This window comes from Aptenodytes forsteri, unplaced genomic scaffold (assembly GCF_000699145.1).
Source record: "Aptenodytes forsteri isolate BGI_AS27 unplaced genomic scaffold, ASM69914v1 Scaffold471, whole genome shotgun sequence".
Classification (NCBI taxonomy): Eukaryota; Metazoa; Chordata; class Aves; order Sphenisciformes; family Spheniscidae; genus Aptenodytes; species Aptenodytes forsteri.
In genome coordinates, this window is record NW_008795862.1 from 374,886 (window position 1) to 392,838 (window position 17,953).

Consider the following 17,953-nt stretch of genomic DNA (forward strand, 5'->3'; position numbering starts at 1 on the left):
GGTGAGACGGGAGTTCAGCACCCCGAGGGCCCTCAGGAGTAGGGCGGTCCAGCGCAGCGGCTCCGGGGGCTGGTCTTCGAAGTGCGCAAGGAGTTGCTGACACTCCTCTTTTGCACCACCCACCCTTGACTGCACGATTTTCATTTTGTGTTAAGCAATTACGTAAAGAGCGAGGGTCTGTTTTGGAACCAGCACGGTTTTCACGCGTGGGCTGGTGGTAGCGGATTTCTTTGACGCTTACTTTAAAAGTTTACTTTGTCCGATAGTGTTGTGCAAGCAAAGTCAAGATATCGAGGCTACCGCGCAGATCCAGCCACTGCCACAACCGTCTCTCCCACCGGCTGCGCCTATCCCAGCTCCTCAGGGCACTCCTTCCGTGGAGGAACTTATCCAGCAGAGTCAGTGGAACCTGCAGCAGCAGGAGCAGCATCTCCTCGCCATGAGACAGGTTGGTTTAAGATAAGCGCTTGACCGGTTTGTCCTAGACTACCCGTGGCTGTAAAAATTAGGAGTGAAGGGGGAAAGGAAGGTTTCCTTCTGACTAGTGGTGGCGGCATCGCGTGTTGGTGAGGAGAGGGAGTATTACTTTGCTTATTTTTGTTCTGTGGCAGCTGCTGTCACCTTAGAACAGATGTATCCGATGTGCTAGCAAGACTGATCTTTGATTAAAACGGTTCATTTACTTTATGAATAACCTTGTTGGTTTGCAGAGTGGAATAAATTGTGCCTGCTTTAATCTTTGTTTAACATACAGGTTGCCAGGAACTGCAAGACATTCCAGCTTGTAGTATTCTGAGGTGGATTCTGATTAGGGGTGGAAGGGAACTGCGTACTTTGAACTAGTTGGTTTTTGCGGGTGATGTTTTGCTGTTAAAGCTACTGGGAACCAAGCTGAAGAGTTCCTGGAGGAAAGCAGTATGCCTAGATTGTGTTCTACACATTTAGGAGCTTCCTGCAATTATTTTTTTCATGATGGAGAGATTTTAGAGGTGGAAATGAACTGGACTTCTCCTGAAGAACGAGAAGGGTCTTTTCTTCTCAAAAACAAATAACTGAAACATTTGTATGTGGTCACATTGCTTGTAAAAGGTCTTGGTCTTCAAGATAGCTGCTTATGGTTAAGAGGACGGGGATACAGCGGCTTAGTTCTTCAGAAGAACGTTGGATGTAATATAATTCTTTTTTTTATTATTGTTTTTTTTCTTCTTTTTTCCAGGAACAAGTCACATCAGCAGTAGCCCTTGCAATTGAGCAACAAATGCAGAAAGTTTTGGAGGAAACCCAGTTAGATATGAACGAATTTGACAACTTGTTGCAGCCGATAATTGACACTTGTACAAAAGATGCAATCTCAGTAAGTGATGTAAATCTGAACAGTTGTTTGGTGGAGTCGTGGATTAAGTATAATTTGCATTTGGAGGCTGTCTGTGTAGTAAACAGCAGCTTTATTGTTTTGTTGTATGGTAGGTGCGATGGTAGCTGTTACTTGAAAGCTTCCCGTCTTGCAGTTATTTCAGAGTTCTAGGAAGTTCATACGACGTGAACACGTTAGACTAACTTAAAATATTTTCAATTTGCTTTTCTAAGGCTGGCAAGAACTGGATGTTTAGTAATGCAAAATCTCCTGCACACTGTGAGCTGATGGCTGGGCACCTGCGAAATCGTATAACGGCCGAAGGAGCTCACTTTGAGCTTCGGTTACATCTAATCTACTTAATCAATGATGTATTGCATCACTGGTAAGAGTTAAACTATGGTTTTCGGTTTGATGTTTTGATTCATTCGGTGAAGTCTCTCTCCGCTAGGTACATTGTTAGTTTGACTACTCACTTTTTATTTTTAATGTGTTCATTGTTTTTAGCAGCTCTAATAAGATGTCCATAGCTGGCACAAAGATCTAGGGCTTTAATAATCAAATGCAGCTTTTACCGTTTTTGTATTTTTTTTCTCCAGACAAGACTTTACAGTAAAAATGTAAAGGAGGGAACTCTCTATTTTATGAATCCACTACTTTTAGTATAGCAGAAGTTGGGAGGAATTGAGTATTACGAGGCTCTTAAGCAGCTGTCTTAAGATGTCCATAGCTGGCACAAAGATCTAGGGCTTTAATAATCAAATGCAGCTTTTACCGTTTTTGTATTTTTTTTCTCCAGACAAGACTTTACAGTAAAAATGTAAAGGAGGGAACTCTCTATTTTATGAATCCACTACTTTTAGTATAGCAGAAGTTGGGAGGAATTGAGTATTACGAGGCTCTTAGTGTTATAGCGAAAGGCAGTAACTCTTCTCTTCCCGTTCCTTTTTTGAAGCCAGCGGAAGCAAGCACGAGATCTTCTGGCTGCTTTACAGAAGGTGGTTGTGCCTATTTATTGTACCAGTTTTCTAGCAGTGGAAGAGGATAAGCAACAGAAAATTGCCAGAGTGAGTATTTGGGTTTGATTTAACTGTATGCTTTGCTTTGTTAGGTTAGTGCTAGGCAAATTCACAAATATGAGGGTGGAAGAGGACCACTGAGATTTTTCTAGTGTGATTGTCTTCATAAAGTCTATTATGGAATGTGCTTTAATTCATGTTTAAACTAGAACTTAAAAGTACCTACGCTTTATTTAAGAGTTACCGTATTGATGAATGCATCTGAATCTTTGGTGGTTCAAAGACAAGTGCTGAAATCCTGGGTCTTTTGACAAAGCTAGAGACATAAAAATGCTGTGCCTCAATTTTTCTTTTATCATTCATAATTTCTAAAAACCTTTCACTCTTGAATTAATGCAGCTTCTTCAACTATGGGAGAAAAATGGATACTTTGATGAGTCAATTATTCAGCAGTTACAGAGCCCGGCTCTTGGACTTGGCCAGTACCAGGTTAGCCACGAAAGAAAAGTAACAGTTTTCTTATTTATGTAAATACTTTGAAAACAAATTTAGGAAATGTTTTCCTTTTTTGAAAGGTAAATATTAATTCCCCCCGCTCCTCCCCCCCCCCCCCCCCCCCCCCCCCCGCCTTGAAGTTGTTTACAAAGGATTACAAAAATAATGTAAAACATAACCTTGTTATTTCAAACATTCAATAATCCAGCTGCTGATCTGATCCCGGAAAGTCTGTTTGCATTTGTAACTACTACAGTCGTGTACATATTTGACAGTGCGTTCTCTTTTTATGGAGATGAATGGTAAAAAGGAAACTAAAGAAACCATAGCTTTAAATTGTATACAGTAAGCGTAAAAAGTATTGTGGCAGCAGGAACTATTAATTTTTAGCATTAATAATGAATGCTGTTGATTTTTAGCTGTATTTGAAAGCGAGGCATTAATATAGACAGTGGATTCTAACCTGTAGAGAATATTTTGGAAATCTTCACAGAGCTTCATAGCGTGGCTGGGTGGTTCTGCCAGCCGGTTCTCCTGCACGCTCATGCATTTCTTGGGAGGGGCGGAGAGCAATCTAGGAGATTCTGAAGGAGCAGATAGGATAACTGGTTTAGGTACAGCGTTAACTTGTTCTTCTTAATTTATCTCATCAGGCAAATTTGATCACTGAATATGCAACGGTAGTACAGCCTGTACAAGTAGCCTTCCAACAGCAGATACAGAACCTGAAAACTCAACATGAAGAGTTCGTGAACAGTTTAACGCAGCAGCAGCAGCAACAAATACAAATACCACCACTAGAGAACGAGGTGAAATCGACACCCCCACCTCAAGCCCCCACAGCAGCACCAGCCTCGGCTCCACCATCTGCTCCAGTTACACAAGCAGGTACTAACCTGTTCTGGGGCCCTGTGCAGAAATCAGTGGGTGGCAACACTGTGAGATTATTTTTTTTGCTCCTCTTTTAGTAGTGAGGTACTGTGCTGTGCTGGTTTGGTTCAGGCGAAAGCCTCAAACTGTTTGGAGGCTTGCAGCTGGTGCAGTCTGATGCTTGAATATAAAAAGAACCAGAGAGACAAGTGTTAAACGGGTTGGAAATCCTCTCTCCCAGTAACAGATTTCTGCAGAATATTTATGCATCCAACAAAATTCAGATGGAGCCTGTTGTAGGTGTGCTGGTGTTTTATTAATGACACATGACCTGGATGCTTACAATAGTCTCCAATTTGTTTCAGATGATGGTAAATCTCAGCTGCCTCTAGCTGGTTCTACAGAGTATGACACAACAGGGTCTGGAGTGCAGGATCCTGCCTCTGGTGGACCACGTGGCCCTGGATCCCATGATCAGATTCCTCCAAATAAACCACCCTGGTTTGATCAACCTCACCCTGTTGCACCATGGGGTCAACAACAGGTAAGAAACATAGCTCTGAAACGAGATGTAGAGGGAGGTGGAGGTTCAGAATGGCCGTCTTCGTTGTGGAAGTGTCGTGAAAAGCTGTGAAAGTTATAAATCCAGATTCAAATGCCAAGCTTTCTCATTCTGAGCCCAGTTAAAGGCGAAGTATAAGTTGTATTTCAGTTTGTCAACCATCACACTTTCCCTATGAACAAGTAGAACAAGAAGTACTGTCTTGAGTACAGAGCTGTGTGGTTCAGTAACAGTTTGGTCTTTTCCTGTCTTTTCTTTGAAGCTGCAGTTGTTCAGACCTTGTATTTGGAAAATTCTTTCACTTGTGCATGTTGCCTGCAGGCTATATTTACTTTTAAAAGGTAGATTTCTTTTATTGCTGTCTTTATTTTTGTAGCCTAATGACCAGGCTTCTTTTCTTCACCACTAGGGACCACCTCATTGTCCTCCGTGGAATAACAACCATGAAGGAATGTGGAACGAACAGAGAGATCAAGGCTGGAACAATCAGCGAGAGACACCTTGGAACAACCAGCCCGATCCTTCTTGGAACAACCAGTTTGAAGCACCGTGGAACAACCAGCATGAACAACCTCCATGGGGTGGGGGTCAAAGGGAACCTCCATTTCGAATGCAGCGGCCACCTCACTTCAGAGGCCCATTTCCTCCACATCAGCAACATCCCCAATTCAACCAGCCCCCGCATCCGCATAATTTCAACCGCTTTCCACCTCGCTTCATGCAGGATGATTTTCCACCTCGCCATCCCTTTGAAAGGCCTCCTTATCCTCATCGTTTTGATTACCCCCAGGGGGATTTTCCTCAAGGTAAAGTGTGTACCAGGCCAGGTTTTCTTATGTTGCGATGCTGATTGCCATTACAAAATTATTTTAGTGTTTTGGGGTGACAGCTTATTCGTGGTGGACTGTTGTGGTTTTCCTGAGAAATGTTGAGTTTGGGGGTTTGGGAAGCTACTGCTAACAACTCGGTAGGAAGTACATGCAGAGTTGGATGCTTCCTTGCTTTTTGAGTCTTCCCTAACGGATGCAGATAATCAGAAATTGTAATCCAAACTCAAGTCAGCATCTCTACAGGCACCCCTTTTGTGACTATTACACTTCAAAAGTGGTAAGCTCAAAGGTGAGAGGCAGCGTTTACTTGTACATTCGATCTCCTGCACATCAGGTCATAGATGAGGGCTTTTCAGCTGTGCCCTCCATAGATGGAGGAAGTTAGAGGAAGCCAGGCTGGAAGCATTTGTTCTTGTGCGTACATTCATCCATGCCCTTCCTTTCTTCTCTTTTATTTGTACTGAAAAGCTCTCTGATTATCTGCCTTAACATTGTGTGGCTTGGTAGTGCCTGGTGAAATGATCCTGACCTTCTTGTTTGGTTTGCTGTCCTGCTGGAACACAGGGATGTCTGAGAGTGTAGTCAGTGCACTGCTTGCCTGGCCTTTGTGGCTCAGATTTGGCTGCAGGCTCCCTCCTGAAGTCTGGTATAGTTCTGCCCCGATGTAGTTTCTATTTCACGTGCAGAAGTTATGATTATTCTGGAATGGTCCTTATCAGTGTAAAGTCTAAAGATCACTGTGGTTCTGTATGGCAAGCCGCTTAAAAGAGCAATTATGTTGCTATGTAGGAGTTGCTATTTTAAGCTTAAAAGATTCTGGGTTCCCCAAGTCCAAAAACCATTGAAAATGGATGAATTAGAGCTTATATATTTAGGATTGTGATTAACTTCTCCAGTAGAGATTGTACCGGTTTTTTTCCTTTTTCTTTGGGTTTGTTGTTTGTTTGTTAAGAGTTCTGGTAGTGAGCAGGGAGAACAGCTTTTCTTGTCCTGGGGGAATTAAGGTTTAAGCTCAGACAAGATGCTCTGTTTTGGATTGTAGTGGTGATCCAAAATATCTGTTGTTTTATGTAAAGTTGCTGGAGGAGGGGATCTACTAAAACAGATGGCTAAAATTAGGAAAGCGGTGAAGCAATGACAACGCAGACTGTGTTCAAGTTCTGATGAAGATAAGTTCAATAGTACTGGCTGAAGATTGGCTTTTCCTGGAAAAACTGTTGGTCCTGCTGCGGAAGATGTTGATTTTCAGTCTTGCATTTTTCTCTGTATAGTGCAATGAGTTCAGCAGGGTATCCTGGCATTCATGGCAAATGGTTCGTCCATCAGTGATTGGATGTCATTCACCTCTCTATTTTAACAGGATATTATCTCTACCTCTTCCCGAAACGCCTCTTTAAACAAAGTATTTTCTTGTCACCTGCTCATGTGAGTTAATTCCTGCCATATTTATTTTTTTTGTATATGATGATTTGGCATAGAGACAGAACTAATTACAGGTCCATGCTTGTGTATTTAGGCTTCAGAAATAGATCTTATCAGTAGCTGCCCTGCTGCATCCGAAACCTTTTGTTCTTGAGCGTGTCTTTCTTGTGGTACTTTTTGACCACAGAATGTCCCAAAGTAAGCAGTGGCTTAGGGTTAAAGTATCCTGTTGTCTTGAGAGCGGTTGTTATGGCCAGGGAGGGAGATGCACTGCAAGATGTTCCTGAATGTGGACCTGCAGCCAGCCTCTAGTTCTTCAAGTCTGTTGCTTTTCTTGATCTGCAAGGCTCTGGGTGCCAAGATGGTTTTTTAGGATAAATGCACTAATTGAAATATACATCTCTGATTGTTTTCCTTTCTCTATAGCTAAGTAAAATGTTTTAACCCTCCCACTCTGCAGAAATTGGACCTCCTCATCATCACCCTGGTCACAGATTGCCTCATCCTGGAATCAGCGAGCATCCTCCCTGGGGAGGGCCACAGCACCCTGATTTCGGGCCTCCCCCGCATGGATTTAACGGGCAGCCTCCTCATATGCGGCGACAAGGCCCCCCTCACATGAACCATGATGATCCTAGTCTGGTGCCAAATGTCCCCTACTTTGATCTTCCTGCTGGACTGATGGCTCCACTTGTAAAAGTAAGTGCTTGCAATGGGCCCTGACGAGTAGGATTAAAAGATCTAGATCCTATGGTCAATATTAGGGACAGTTTAACACGGACATTTGTAATTTCAAATCCTTTCATCCAGCAACCATTAGCCAAAGTTGTTGCGGGGTATACAAGGGCAGGAGCAGGGAGGGAGAAGGTAGTGAGAATGGTAACATTTTCAAGTGTTGTGTGCCAGTGAAAGCTGGTTGGCCTCATATATGTGAAAGACTAATTTACTCTTGAAAATCTTACCCCCGTTTTTAGAAAACAGAAATCCCCAGTGATTTTCAGATGGCCAGAGGGACCTTGCAGTTCTGATGTGGTCACTGTGTACTGCTTTTTGGTATTCGGAGTTCTTTCTTACAAAGATGTTTTGCAACACTAATGTTACATATACAAACAAAGAATGATAGAGAACAGGCAATGTATCAGCATCTTCAGGGATATATACATTTATGCATTCTGTGTTTGAGACGAACAAAGAGGTCTCTTCCATCTCTAACTGTGTGTTACTCTCAGCATACACCAGCTTTTGCCAGGCTTCCGTCCAGCCACTGTTGCCACAAAGGTGGATAGATGAGATCTGGATCTCCAGGCAGATAAAATGCAGTTAATGCTGCACCATATGTAGTGCTAGCTTTTCTCGTAGAACTCAAAATGGTAGTGATGGCACGAGAAGGCATTGGGTCATCTGCAGAATCCTTATTTCTGGACCGTTTTTTATCCAATAGTGAAATGTGAGGTCCCTACACAGTTAAATCTGTATTTCTCTCTTCAGGTAGCCACCCCATGACACATGACACGAATGTAATTTGTTTTGTTTCCGGCAGCTTGAAGATCATGAGTATAAACCTTTAGATCCTAAAGATATACGTCTTCCACCCCCAATGCCCCCCAGTGAGAGACTACTGGCTGCGGTTGAGGCATTTTATAGTCCACCATCTCATGACAGGCCTAGAAACAGGTAAGAGTAGGTATAGCTAACAATATGGTAAGGAAAATGCCCTAAGGAGCTGTCTCAAACCACGAAGTGCCTCTCTCTTCCTTCGCCTGTGTCTTGGTTCTTCTAATGCTGAAATGAGTGCTCTTGTTGTATTTTAAACTGCACACGCTGTTTGATCTTACACTGAGATTTGCAAGACCTTTTTGCCCAGGCCCTTTGTTCCCTACAAAATCTAGCAGAAATCCCAAACGTCTCCGTTGATCAAAGTAGAATTTTACAGACGTCGGTTCTATGTGTGGTTGATTTATTGCAGTGAAGGCTGGGAGCAGAATGGACTGTACGAATTCTTCAGAGCTAAAATGAGAGCGAGGCGGAGGAAAGGTCAGGAGAAGAGAAACAGGTGAGAGATCCTGTCTGCTGTTCGTTTGGAAGGTGCTAGGAATACCTTGGGCTAAATGCAGAGGGAAAGTCTGTTCAGCAGCATGCTGGTGGAATAACTTGAGTTTCAATTTGCTGGAATTTCTGTCTAATCTGCAGAAAAGTTTTTGCCACACTCAAGTTTTCACTGGATTGTCTGCAGAAATACAGTGCTTTGTGTGTAATTTGAATTTGATCAGAAGTATATTTGCGTTTCACGTGCTTCTCCCAGGAGTTTCACTGGGGTTTCTCTGCTTTTGTCTGTGCAGTGGGCCTTCTCGGTCTCGCAGTCGGTCTAAAAGCCGAGGTCGCTCATCCTCCCGGTCCAATTCGCGATCTTCAAAATCATCTGGCTCCTATTCGAGGTCACGATCTCGCTCTTGCTCTCGATCACGATCCTATTCACGCTCTCAGTCCAGGTAGAGTGCAGTGGGCTGAAGCTTGAGAACTAAGGGGGTGGGAAAAAAACCCTCAGGGCTGAATGAGGAACCCTGGATGTTGCTCTGGTAGCTTGTGCGTCTGATCTCGTGTGCTCTCTCTTTCCAGAAGCCGGAGCAGGTCCCGCTCTTCTCATAGCCGCTCGCGGTCACGATCAAGATCAAGATCGAAATCGTACTCGCCGGGAAGGCGGCGCCGGTCCCGGTCTCGCAGCCCCACTCCTCCGTAAGCTTTTGTTTGTTTATTTCTCTCTTTTTACCTGGGGTGTTTGGAAAAGTACCAACAAGGGTGCTTTTCTCCCAAGCTGGGTATATTAAGCATTCCAACAAATAGTAGAAAAGAAGATGGGAAGCAGATTTAGAAACTATTTATATGCTATGTGTGCTTATAGAGAGAATATTACTCCGTTGTGGTGGCTTTTTGTTACAACAAAACACTGCAACTATGAAGGCTTCGTATGCCTTCCTAGGAAGCAGGAGGAATCCTCCGAGTACTCTCTGTGTTAGGAAGGCCGTAGTGTTTGATTTCCCTTGTATCGAGAAGCAAGTAGGGCATTTCTGGCACCTTTGTAATTCCGTCATCTAATAGCTTTATAAAAGAATAGCTTGGTAGAGTGGATGGGATTATATTGGATGTTAACGTTTAACAGAATATAAATGACCTTGCATTGTGTCAGAACAGGATCGCTTTTCTTAATTTCTTCTTTTTATTTCCTTAGTTCTTCTGCTGGTTTGGGCTCCAGTTCTGGGCCTCCTATACCAGAATCAAGACTCGGAGAAGAAAATAAAGGCCATCAAATGCTAGTGAAAATGGGTAAGATGCTCTTCTGGAATCTTACTCAAGCCAGGAAACAAAATCAGGCACCCAACTCTTGGATACAATTAATTAACGCATTTTCGTAAGTGACTATCCCTTGGTATTCCAAGGGCAGCGTAAGGATATTCAGAGATATAGGTATATAAAACATGGAGCAGTGGTGGTAGTTGCCTTTCTGGGAAGGATACGGAAGACGCTGTGAGTTTGGCATCCAGTAGCACTTAGCTCCCCCCCAGGTATTTAATCTCCCTATGGCGCAGGTCAGCAGGGTTGACTGGACAGATTGGGCTTGCGCTGCCTTTCCCCTTGCCCTCTTAAAGGTTTTTAGGGATGGTGCTGATGTTTGTCAGCTCCCAGAATCTGCATATCAGTGCTTTTGAAATAAATGGGACAGGTCATACATTGTTTCAGGCTGTCTGTCGCCATCCTGCTGTATTAAATTGACATTTTCTTTGGTTGTTTCCAAAATGTCTATGCTTGTCTGTCTTCAGAATTCTAGTAATAAAAAAAAATAGTGACAGGATTGCAATGTTGTGTCCTTTCTGCAGGATGGAGTGGATCTGGTGGATTGGGAGCCAAGGAACAAGGAATTCAGGATCCAATTAAAGGAGGGGATATCCGAGACAAATGGGATCAATATAAAGGAGTGGGAGTTGCATTAGATGACCCTTACGAAAACTACCGAAGAAATAAAAGTTACTCGTTTATCGCACGCATGAAGGCCAGAGACGAATGTAAGTGAATGTTTCTAAGCAATTTAAAACACTGTGCAGACTTGAGAGCGATTTTGCCCTATTTACTGTAGACTGTAAACCCAAATCAAAAGACCAGTAACTCTTAATTCTTTCTAATATAATGGATACAATAAAACAGGTAAGTAGACATATCCTCTAATTAACCCCGCATCTTTTCCTTTTTAGGAACTGTGTTGTATTCTAATTTCTGAAAGATTAATTAATTAACCTGTTCTGTGTAAGCCACTTCCTGGCTGCAATACCAAGAGCCTGCATCTTTGAATGTCACCCTCCAAAAAAATAGGAGCAATCTCAAAGGTAGCGGAGGGAGCCCTGCTGCAGGAGGGATGGTTGCCGGAGCAGGAAGGTCTTTGTGGTTGGAATGAAGTTAGACCACACCTACTGTTTGGCCCTGCCCAGCTCCGAGTTTCCCCCAATTAGCGCTGTGTTCTGCCAAAGCCAGAACTGGTGATAAATTCACTGTAGTGCAGGAAGGGTTCAGAAAAAGTGGAGGTGCTTCTTAAGAAATGAAGACCACTGATGGATTTTTGCAGAGAGTCTGTGTTACGTAGAACAACTACACTTGCCAGTGACTAAAAGGAAAAAAATTGGCATGCTAAATGAAAAGTCACTTCTGCCTATGGCTGCAGTAGATCTGAGAAATAAGATGGGTTCAAATGAAGCCCAGAAGGAAAAACTCCTTACTCGTAGAGCCCTCATTCCATGAAACATTTCAGACAGCTTAGGTAACTGCAGAATGTGTAAGAACTCTTTTCCCTATTGTTTCAGTGAAGCGTGAAACGCAAGACCCTCCACCACCTGAATAAGACTCTCTGAAGAAAGATGTCTTGCATCTTCTACAAAACATTAAACTTGTATAAATCCGGATTAAAGTCTGGAGGAAGTGACAAATGAATTACTTTTAAAACTATGGTGAAAAATGGAAAGCTATGACATGTACTTCAACACTTGTTGTTTAGTGTTTAAAAAAGGCCAGTCGTAACTATGACATGTCTAGCAAGTTTAAGAATTTCCATTTATTTTGCAAAATTTTTTTAATTAGTTGCCCATTTTATACTAGAATTAAACCCCAGTCAAGCCGTCCCTGGTGCAGGATTGTGACTCATTCATTCCTGTGGAATACAGACATTATCTGATATGGTTATATGTTCTCTAGTTCCATAATGTATGTTTATTTCTCTCAAAAGGTTAATTCTATTTGAAGTGGAGGGGTGCTGCCTTGGGATCAAGTCAGACTGATGCTGAGCAGTGTATCCTAATGTCTAAAAGGGGAATGAAGCATCTAGTTCCAGTACAGGTGACCTATGAGCACTGTGCAAGCTTGTTAGAACCTACCATACAACTTAACGCCCCTACACACCAGCTGCTGCAGTCACAACTCTGGTCAGAACACGAGGGTTAACCGTTCTAGCTTTTCAAGCGCTCTAAGGGATGTTCAATGCTTTGTAATGGAAGACATTCTTTAAGCTTTTTATATTTTTGTATATACCCTTTAATAAAGCGAATTAGTTGAATAGAAGAGAATCAATTTTCTCTGCTCTGCAAGTTTCTGACAATGAAACGTTCTTGGAAACTTCCTTTAACCTAAATGAGAAAAAAAGCCTTTTGTAACTGTTTCCAGAGACCACCAGCTAAAGATGTTAGGCCCTTACACTGCACTTCCACTCCAGAGGTCTGCGTGGTGGTAACCTCTTCCAGAGTCATTTGTTTGTATAGCAGAAACCCTCTTGAAACCATTCAGTGAATATGGTGAAATATCAGTTTGTTCTAGATCTACTGTAGTTGTGGAACTGTGACTGTCTGTGAATCAGCATACACCACCTGTATGTTATCAACTTGTGGATTTTCTTGTTTTGCCTTCCAATAAACACTTTTTTTTTTTAATAAAAAGGTGGCTCATATTTCAGAGTCGGTGGATTCCAGTACGTTGGCTATAAGCCTTCCTTGTATTGAATTTATCTTAACTTTGTGTGTGTTTGGTTTCATAGTAATGTGACAAGGCTAACTGTATATAAACACTGTTTAAATATGGCACTAAAGCCAGGATATGGTATTTTTCTACTGTGATCATATTCCTCAGGTGCTATAGTACAGACTTTCACTTCTACCACAATCACAGCTGTTATCGCAGATCACACATTCTACACGATAAACACACATACTGGGATGACTTACCACGCTCCCTTCAGAGAGACGCGTTTTCTTGGTTTCTTTTTTGCTGACCTAGGCTGGCTGAAGGTTCCTGCCTATCCCTATATCGTGTACATTAGTAAAAAATTCAGATATAGGAAAATAAACTATGTATGATAAAATACATAGCAGTTAGTACAAATCCTTCCAGTACATAGTTTGTAGCTTTTTATCTGTGCAATTTGGAAGGGTTTCTTGTTCCAGCTTGAGATCTGTAAATGTAAATTTTACATAAAATTCAAAGAGTCAAAGCAGTTTTTCCTCCTGTGCCTTCCGAATTTCTTCACGTGCTTGCTCAACTGTTAGAGGTGGGGATTTGTGACTCTTGATGTACTGCAAAAAAAAGTTAATATACAAATTTCTTTATTATGTAGATAAATGCTATTTAGTATTTAATAAATCTTCATGTCAAGATACCTGCACTTTTCTATACTAGCAACAGAAACTAACAACTTCTGTTGCAGCAGTTGGAAAATCCTCGCTTGTTTGAGGACAGCTAAATGCTACAGCAGAAAGCTTATTCTTTCAAAACTACGGCCTCCAGTTAGACTTTAGTCTTTTTTTTACTGTATAAACTCCTACCTTGCTATTAAGATGGGCACATGCATTACAGTATTCTTCTAGGAAGTAATTTATTCAATGATAATATGAACTTTATCTGATTAATGAATAATACGTGAAGAAAATCTGTTTGCTGCAAATACTAGAAGCGTTTGGAAAGGAATATACACTTACGCTATGGAGGCTGCTGTCTAGTCTATCATAAATACCTGTTTAGCCTCTTCCAGGGTGTGGTAGTGGAACTTCTCATTCTCTAATGACTCCACAAGGGAGAAGTGAAGGTGGTGAATGTTCTCTACGAACTGCTGAGTCAACATCAAGTGCTGTTTCAACATGGCGTTTAAAACAAGAACTGAGGGGCTGTATGCTGTCAAGGCTGCAAGAAATGGAGAATATATACTTTAGTGATAGGTTACAGTCAGATAGTAAGGGCTAAACAATCCAAGCAGGGGTTAGATGTGTAAAATAGAGTAAAACAGAATACTAAGAAACATGTTTTTCAGTACCTTCTACTGCATCCATGCTGATGACGTGACTGGCAATAGGTACTGGATCAATGTAGCTGTTCCCTACAGGTGGGTCAAGTACTGCAGAGGTGTTTGCTGTGGACAGGATAAAAGCAGAATTACTGGGTTTGGAGGGTGGAAAGGTTTAGCGCTAGAACTTGGTTCATCTTCAGCAGTCTCTTGGGACGTCAGTTGCCGTAGAACCGCTGTAGAGCCTAACAGGGAATTCTGTCAGCCAAAACAATGCTAAACTAGTTGTATGACCTCCACAGTTTCTTTACTCTTACGTTCACAACACGTGCCATTGCAGAAGGCATCTTTTCTAACCCTAGACGGAGTGAAAATAAAGGCTTTTGTACTTGAAGGAAGCTACTGTTTTCAAGCACACCCGAGTTTCTATTTTCTCCTCCTTGAATGTGGCAAGAAGTGGCTCTTACCGCTTTTTCCTTTAGGTAAAGAGAGAGAGGAAAGGAGCTACCCCTCGGCAACAGTTCAAGGTCACATCTGTCTTTTGTAAATGGGGTCACAGTGCTTTCCCAAGAAATAAATACAATGCAAAAAAGAACTCTACGATGGGCGATCACTTTAGCAACAATATGATGGTATTGTTTACAATAGTAAAGATACAATAAAACCGTTGAATTCCATTTGAGAATATTACTCAGGCTATCGCAAACTCTGTCACTAACACTAGCTCTCCATCCAGAGTTCCTGTTGGGTTTTTTTTTAGCAAAAAACAGTTCCAAGTTCTTACTCTGTTGTCCAATCCCCATCTTTTCTACAGATAGCAGATTAAAGTGTTGGGCTTCAGAAAGTTTTTAATTTAATGTCAGCTAGGGGAAGCTAGTACTGAAACTAAGAACTCTATCAAGGCTGACTAGGCTAGCATATAAAATACGAAAGTGTAAAAATTGCCTGAACAGGGCAATATCTTGTGAACTTACTCTTTGACCAGCAATAGGTGAATGGAGGATCCATTGTCTGAACCGCAGTTTCTTTGACAGTTACTCTGTGTACCTGGTCATGCCGCTCTCTGGTAAATACAGCTGACGATGCTGAAGATGGGCGTTTTCCAGAATACGTGCAGCTCTCAGAACTTTCCTCTGACATTTTCGATACAGATTCCCTGTCTGCTGTAGACAGAGACCTTTCAAAGTCTTCAGAATATTCTGAATTAACAGTTCTCTCGTCATGATCAAGATAATCCTGTTTGTGTCTAGGGAAATCTGCAGAAACTCCACTTAAATGCTCGGAGATTTCAGCTTCAGTCACAGTTTTTTCAATATCCCCTTCAGAAGCACCATTCACACCAGTTACTGTGCTTGTCATTTTAAGAGACGCTTGGTCCTTTTCCACCAGGAATGTATCTTTTTTGGGATTTCTGTTTGATTCTTGAGGAATTTGAATGTCTGTCCCCTGTAAAACACAACAGCTGCATTTTGAGAGAATCAACAACATATAACCTAGAACATGCCTCCATTATTCTTCATCTGTTCTGCTGCATATCACTACTTTATTAGGAAATAAAAATGTTGCTCTTCTGCGTCGCCTTGCAAACTGTGCAGTGCTGTTACATTTAGTAAGGAAATGCAGACACTAAAAAAAGAATTCGGTCAGGTTTCAGTAGACTGTAAAATCCTGATCTAACCCTTACAGCTAGTGAGACGTGCCCACCTCAGATAGCCTATGAGTAGAATAGAAATATTCACTTTAGAATATCCACCTTCCACCAAACAAAGGCAGAATGGAAATATGTGCTAGTACGGAATTTCTACTTACTTTCTGCTTTAATTCTGCTGTCTCACTGGTGATATTTGGTGCCAAATCATCAAGGCTCAGGATATTCAGTCTGAAGCCTGCAATCAAATGACAAATCGTCATGAGCGTTTGCATGAAAATTACCGTACACTTTCCCTTAAGTGAGAAAAGTGGGGAAAAATAAATCAGTACAACATTCCTAGTTTAGAGTGTAATACTAAAAAGTAATAGCAGTCAATCACTCTAAACCTTTAACCTTAGCAGCGGCTCTTTCTAAAGTTTCCTCCTTTGCCTGTCGGTGGATCTGCTAACCCACAATCAAGAGATTCTTGATGCCCCTCATTTACACTTGTTCTCACTCAGACCCACTAGTACATTGTCCCACTGATACATGAAAACTATTCTAAATGCTGTCATTGTTTTGACGTCATAATTAAGTGTCACCCAGGGAAGCACCACTAAGCTGAACCCATTCAATCAAAAGCCAAGGAAAAATACAAATACATTACACCAGAAAAAGAAACAGATCAACGTAATTCCTTTGAGAAAGCCTTGGTTTATGTAAAATCACGCTGCTGAATCCTTTCAAAGTGAGTACTTGCCCATGTTTATCAGAAAATTTATCAGTAGCTTAGTACAACTCACGTCAAGTCTACTGAGACAGTATTTTAGAACACTTACCATTTGAGCTGCTGCTAGCTGAATCTTCTGCATCAGCTGCTTTTGAAAACAATTCATCTAACGATTTTATTTCACTTCTGTCACTTTCAAGTGATATTTGGCTTTGCTTGGTGTTGCCTGTTCTAGGCAGAGTAATCTTTACAGTATTGTCTTTCATGGAAGAAGATAGCGATTGAGATCTCATATTATGTCGTACTGATGGGTTTCTGCTGGCTGGTGAAGGTGGTGGTGAATTAACTCTACCAAAACCATTTTTCTCTGAGTCTTTACTATGAAAAGAAGATGGTTTAGATACCTCTGTCGGTGAAATTTCCTTACGAGATGGAGGAGACATTCCTGACATAACTGGAGTCCTACTCTTTTGAAGAACATGAAAAAGAGATTTATGTGTTACTTCATTTATTATGTGTAGATCACTAAAAAGGAAAACAAATTATAACGGGTAAAAAAGAGTAATTTTCAAATGTGAATTGAAGCTAAATCATATCATGAGCAAGCCACAAATGCAAAATTAAAATTTAATTTCTGGCGTTATCTAAATAAAAAGTGACCTATCAATTAAAGCAATTTCATAAAAGTGTAAATAAAAATACATAATCCAGCAAAGTCTGTATTTACCTTTCCACCCCATTTAGAATCACTTACCACAACCCTCTGATTCTCATTTCCACTGGAAAACGCCGAAGAGCTCTCCATCAGTTCTCTCATCTCTTCTTCATCACTCTCCAAACCAAGCTGCTGTTTAACCATAACGTTCCTTTTAAGGCTTTGGATGCTTTCCTCTTCCTTAGAGCAGGCATTACTGGGGGTTATATTTCCACTGGCAGTAGCATAATTCTTCAGATATTTCTTGCCCCTTGCACTGTGTTCATGACTGGAAGCAGATGAGAAGGACTCTTCATCCAAAGGCTTCTGGCCCAAGGCAGTGTTTTGCAATTCCATCTGCTTTTTTCGATTCATGATTTTGCTTTCTAGTTGCGCCACCTTCCTCAGAGCTGAGCTCGACCGTGTGTGGGAAGCGCTACCCGCAGTGCTCTTTGCTACATGTCTGCTCGCTGTCTGCACAGCGCTTCTCGATGTCTGGCACCATTGGCTTCCATGTACGTTTTCGTTGCGCACCTTCAGGAATCTGCTGTGGCAGAACGGAGCTCTTCCAGTTTTCTCCAACTCTCTGTCAACCACAGAGAGGCCGCTACAGGAGCGAGGAAGGACGCTGCTGTGCCCGGCTGTGATGGTTCTCCTACGGGGAGCATCGCTGTGTCCCTGCCGGGAAGAGGACGCACGGTGAAGAGCCCTCAGAGGTGGAAGCAGGCGGCCCGGTTCAGCTCCCAGCTCCCCGGACTGGGCAGACACTCCCGCTCCCCACGGCCCTGCCCTCGTCCCAGCCTGTGCCGGGCCACCTCCTCCCACTCTCCGGTGTGGGCCCTCCCCACACGCGGCTGAAACGCCGCCCCGGGGCCCACGGCTGCCCAGGTACAGACCGAGCGCGGCTGGCGCTGAGGCAGGGTGGAGGCCGGGACGAGAGCTGGCGCCTCACCTGCTCTCCGCCTGCGGGCGCCCTCTGCGCCCGAGCGACCGCAGCCATCCGGGACGGAGCACCCTGAGGCGGCGGCGGCTCCGCCGGCC

At 42.5% G+C, this 17,953-nt stretch overlaps 2 protein-coding genes across 2 annotated transcripts in view; one reads left to right on the forward strand and one right to left on the reverse strand.

Moving 5' to 3' along the window:
* CHERP (calcium homeostasis endoplasmic reticulum protein) overlaps nucleotides 1–13,060 on the forward strand; it is a 14,052-nt gene extending 992 nt beyond the window's left edge. The window contains exons 2-17 of the mRNA XM_009284062.2: nucleotides 267–448; nucleotides 1,217–1,354; nucleotides 1,588–1,739; nucleotides 2,310–2,421; nucleotides 2,773–2,862; nucleotides 3,522–3,756; nucleotides 4,104–4,282; nucleotides 4,710–5,106; nucleotides 7,013–7,251; nucleotides 8,093–8,226; nucleotides 8,519–8,605; nucleotides 8,892–9,041; nucleotides 9,169–9,285; nucleotides 9,779–9,873; nucleotides 10,425–10,610; nucleotides 11,400–13,060. Of these exons, the coding sequence (XP_009282337.1) occupies nucleotides 267–448; nucleotides 1,217–1,354; nucleotides 1,588–1,739; nucleotides 2,310–2,421; nucleotides 2,773–2,862; nucleotides 3,522–3,756; nucleotides 4,104–4,282; nucleotides 4,710–5,106; nucleotides 7,013–7,251; nucleotides 8,093–8,226; nucleotides 8,519–8,605; nucleotides 8,892–9,041; nucleotides 9,169–9,285; nucleotides 9,779–9,873; nucleotides 10,425–10,610; nucleotides 11,400–11,437 (2,531 nt within the window). The 3' untranslated portion in view covers nucleotides 11,438–13,060. The remainder of the gene's footprint in view (nucleotides 1–266; nucleotides 449–1,216; nucleotides 1,355–1,587; nucleotides 1,740–2,309; nucleotides 2,422–2,772; nucleotides 2,863–3,521; nucleotides 3,757–4,103; nucleotides 4,283–4,709; nucleotides 5,107–7,012; nucleotides 7,252–8,092; nucleotides 8,227–8,518; nucleotides 8,606–8,891; nucleotides 9,042–9,168; nucleotides 9,286–9,778; nucleotides 9,874–10,424; nucleotides 10,611–11,399) is intronic.
* CUNH19orf44 (chromosome unknown C19orf44 homolog) lies at nucleotides 13,046–17,947 on the reverse strand. The gene is made up of 8 exons (XM_009284038.2): nucleotides 17,865–17,947; nucleotides 16,946–17,590; nucleotides 16,328–16,685; nucleotides 15,668–15,744; nucleotides 14,833–15,304; nucleotides 13,889–13,984; nucleotides 13,592–13,758; nucleotides 13,046–13,154 (listed from the first exon to the last, which is right to left on the reverse strand). Exons 1-8 carry the CDS (start codon nucleotides 17,910–17,912, stop codon nucleotides 13,068–13,070), a joined length of 1,950 nt encoding a protein of 649 aa, XP_009282313.1. The 5' UTR covers nucleotides 17,913–17,947; the 3' UTR covers nucleotides 13,046–13,067.
* Between the last annotated feature and the right edge of the window lie 6 nt (nucleotides 17,948–17,953).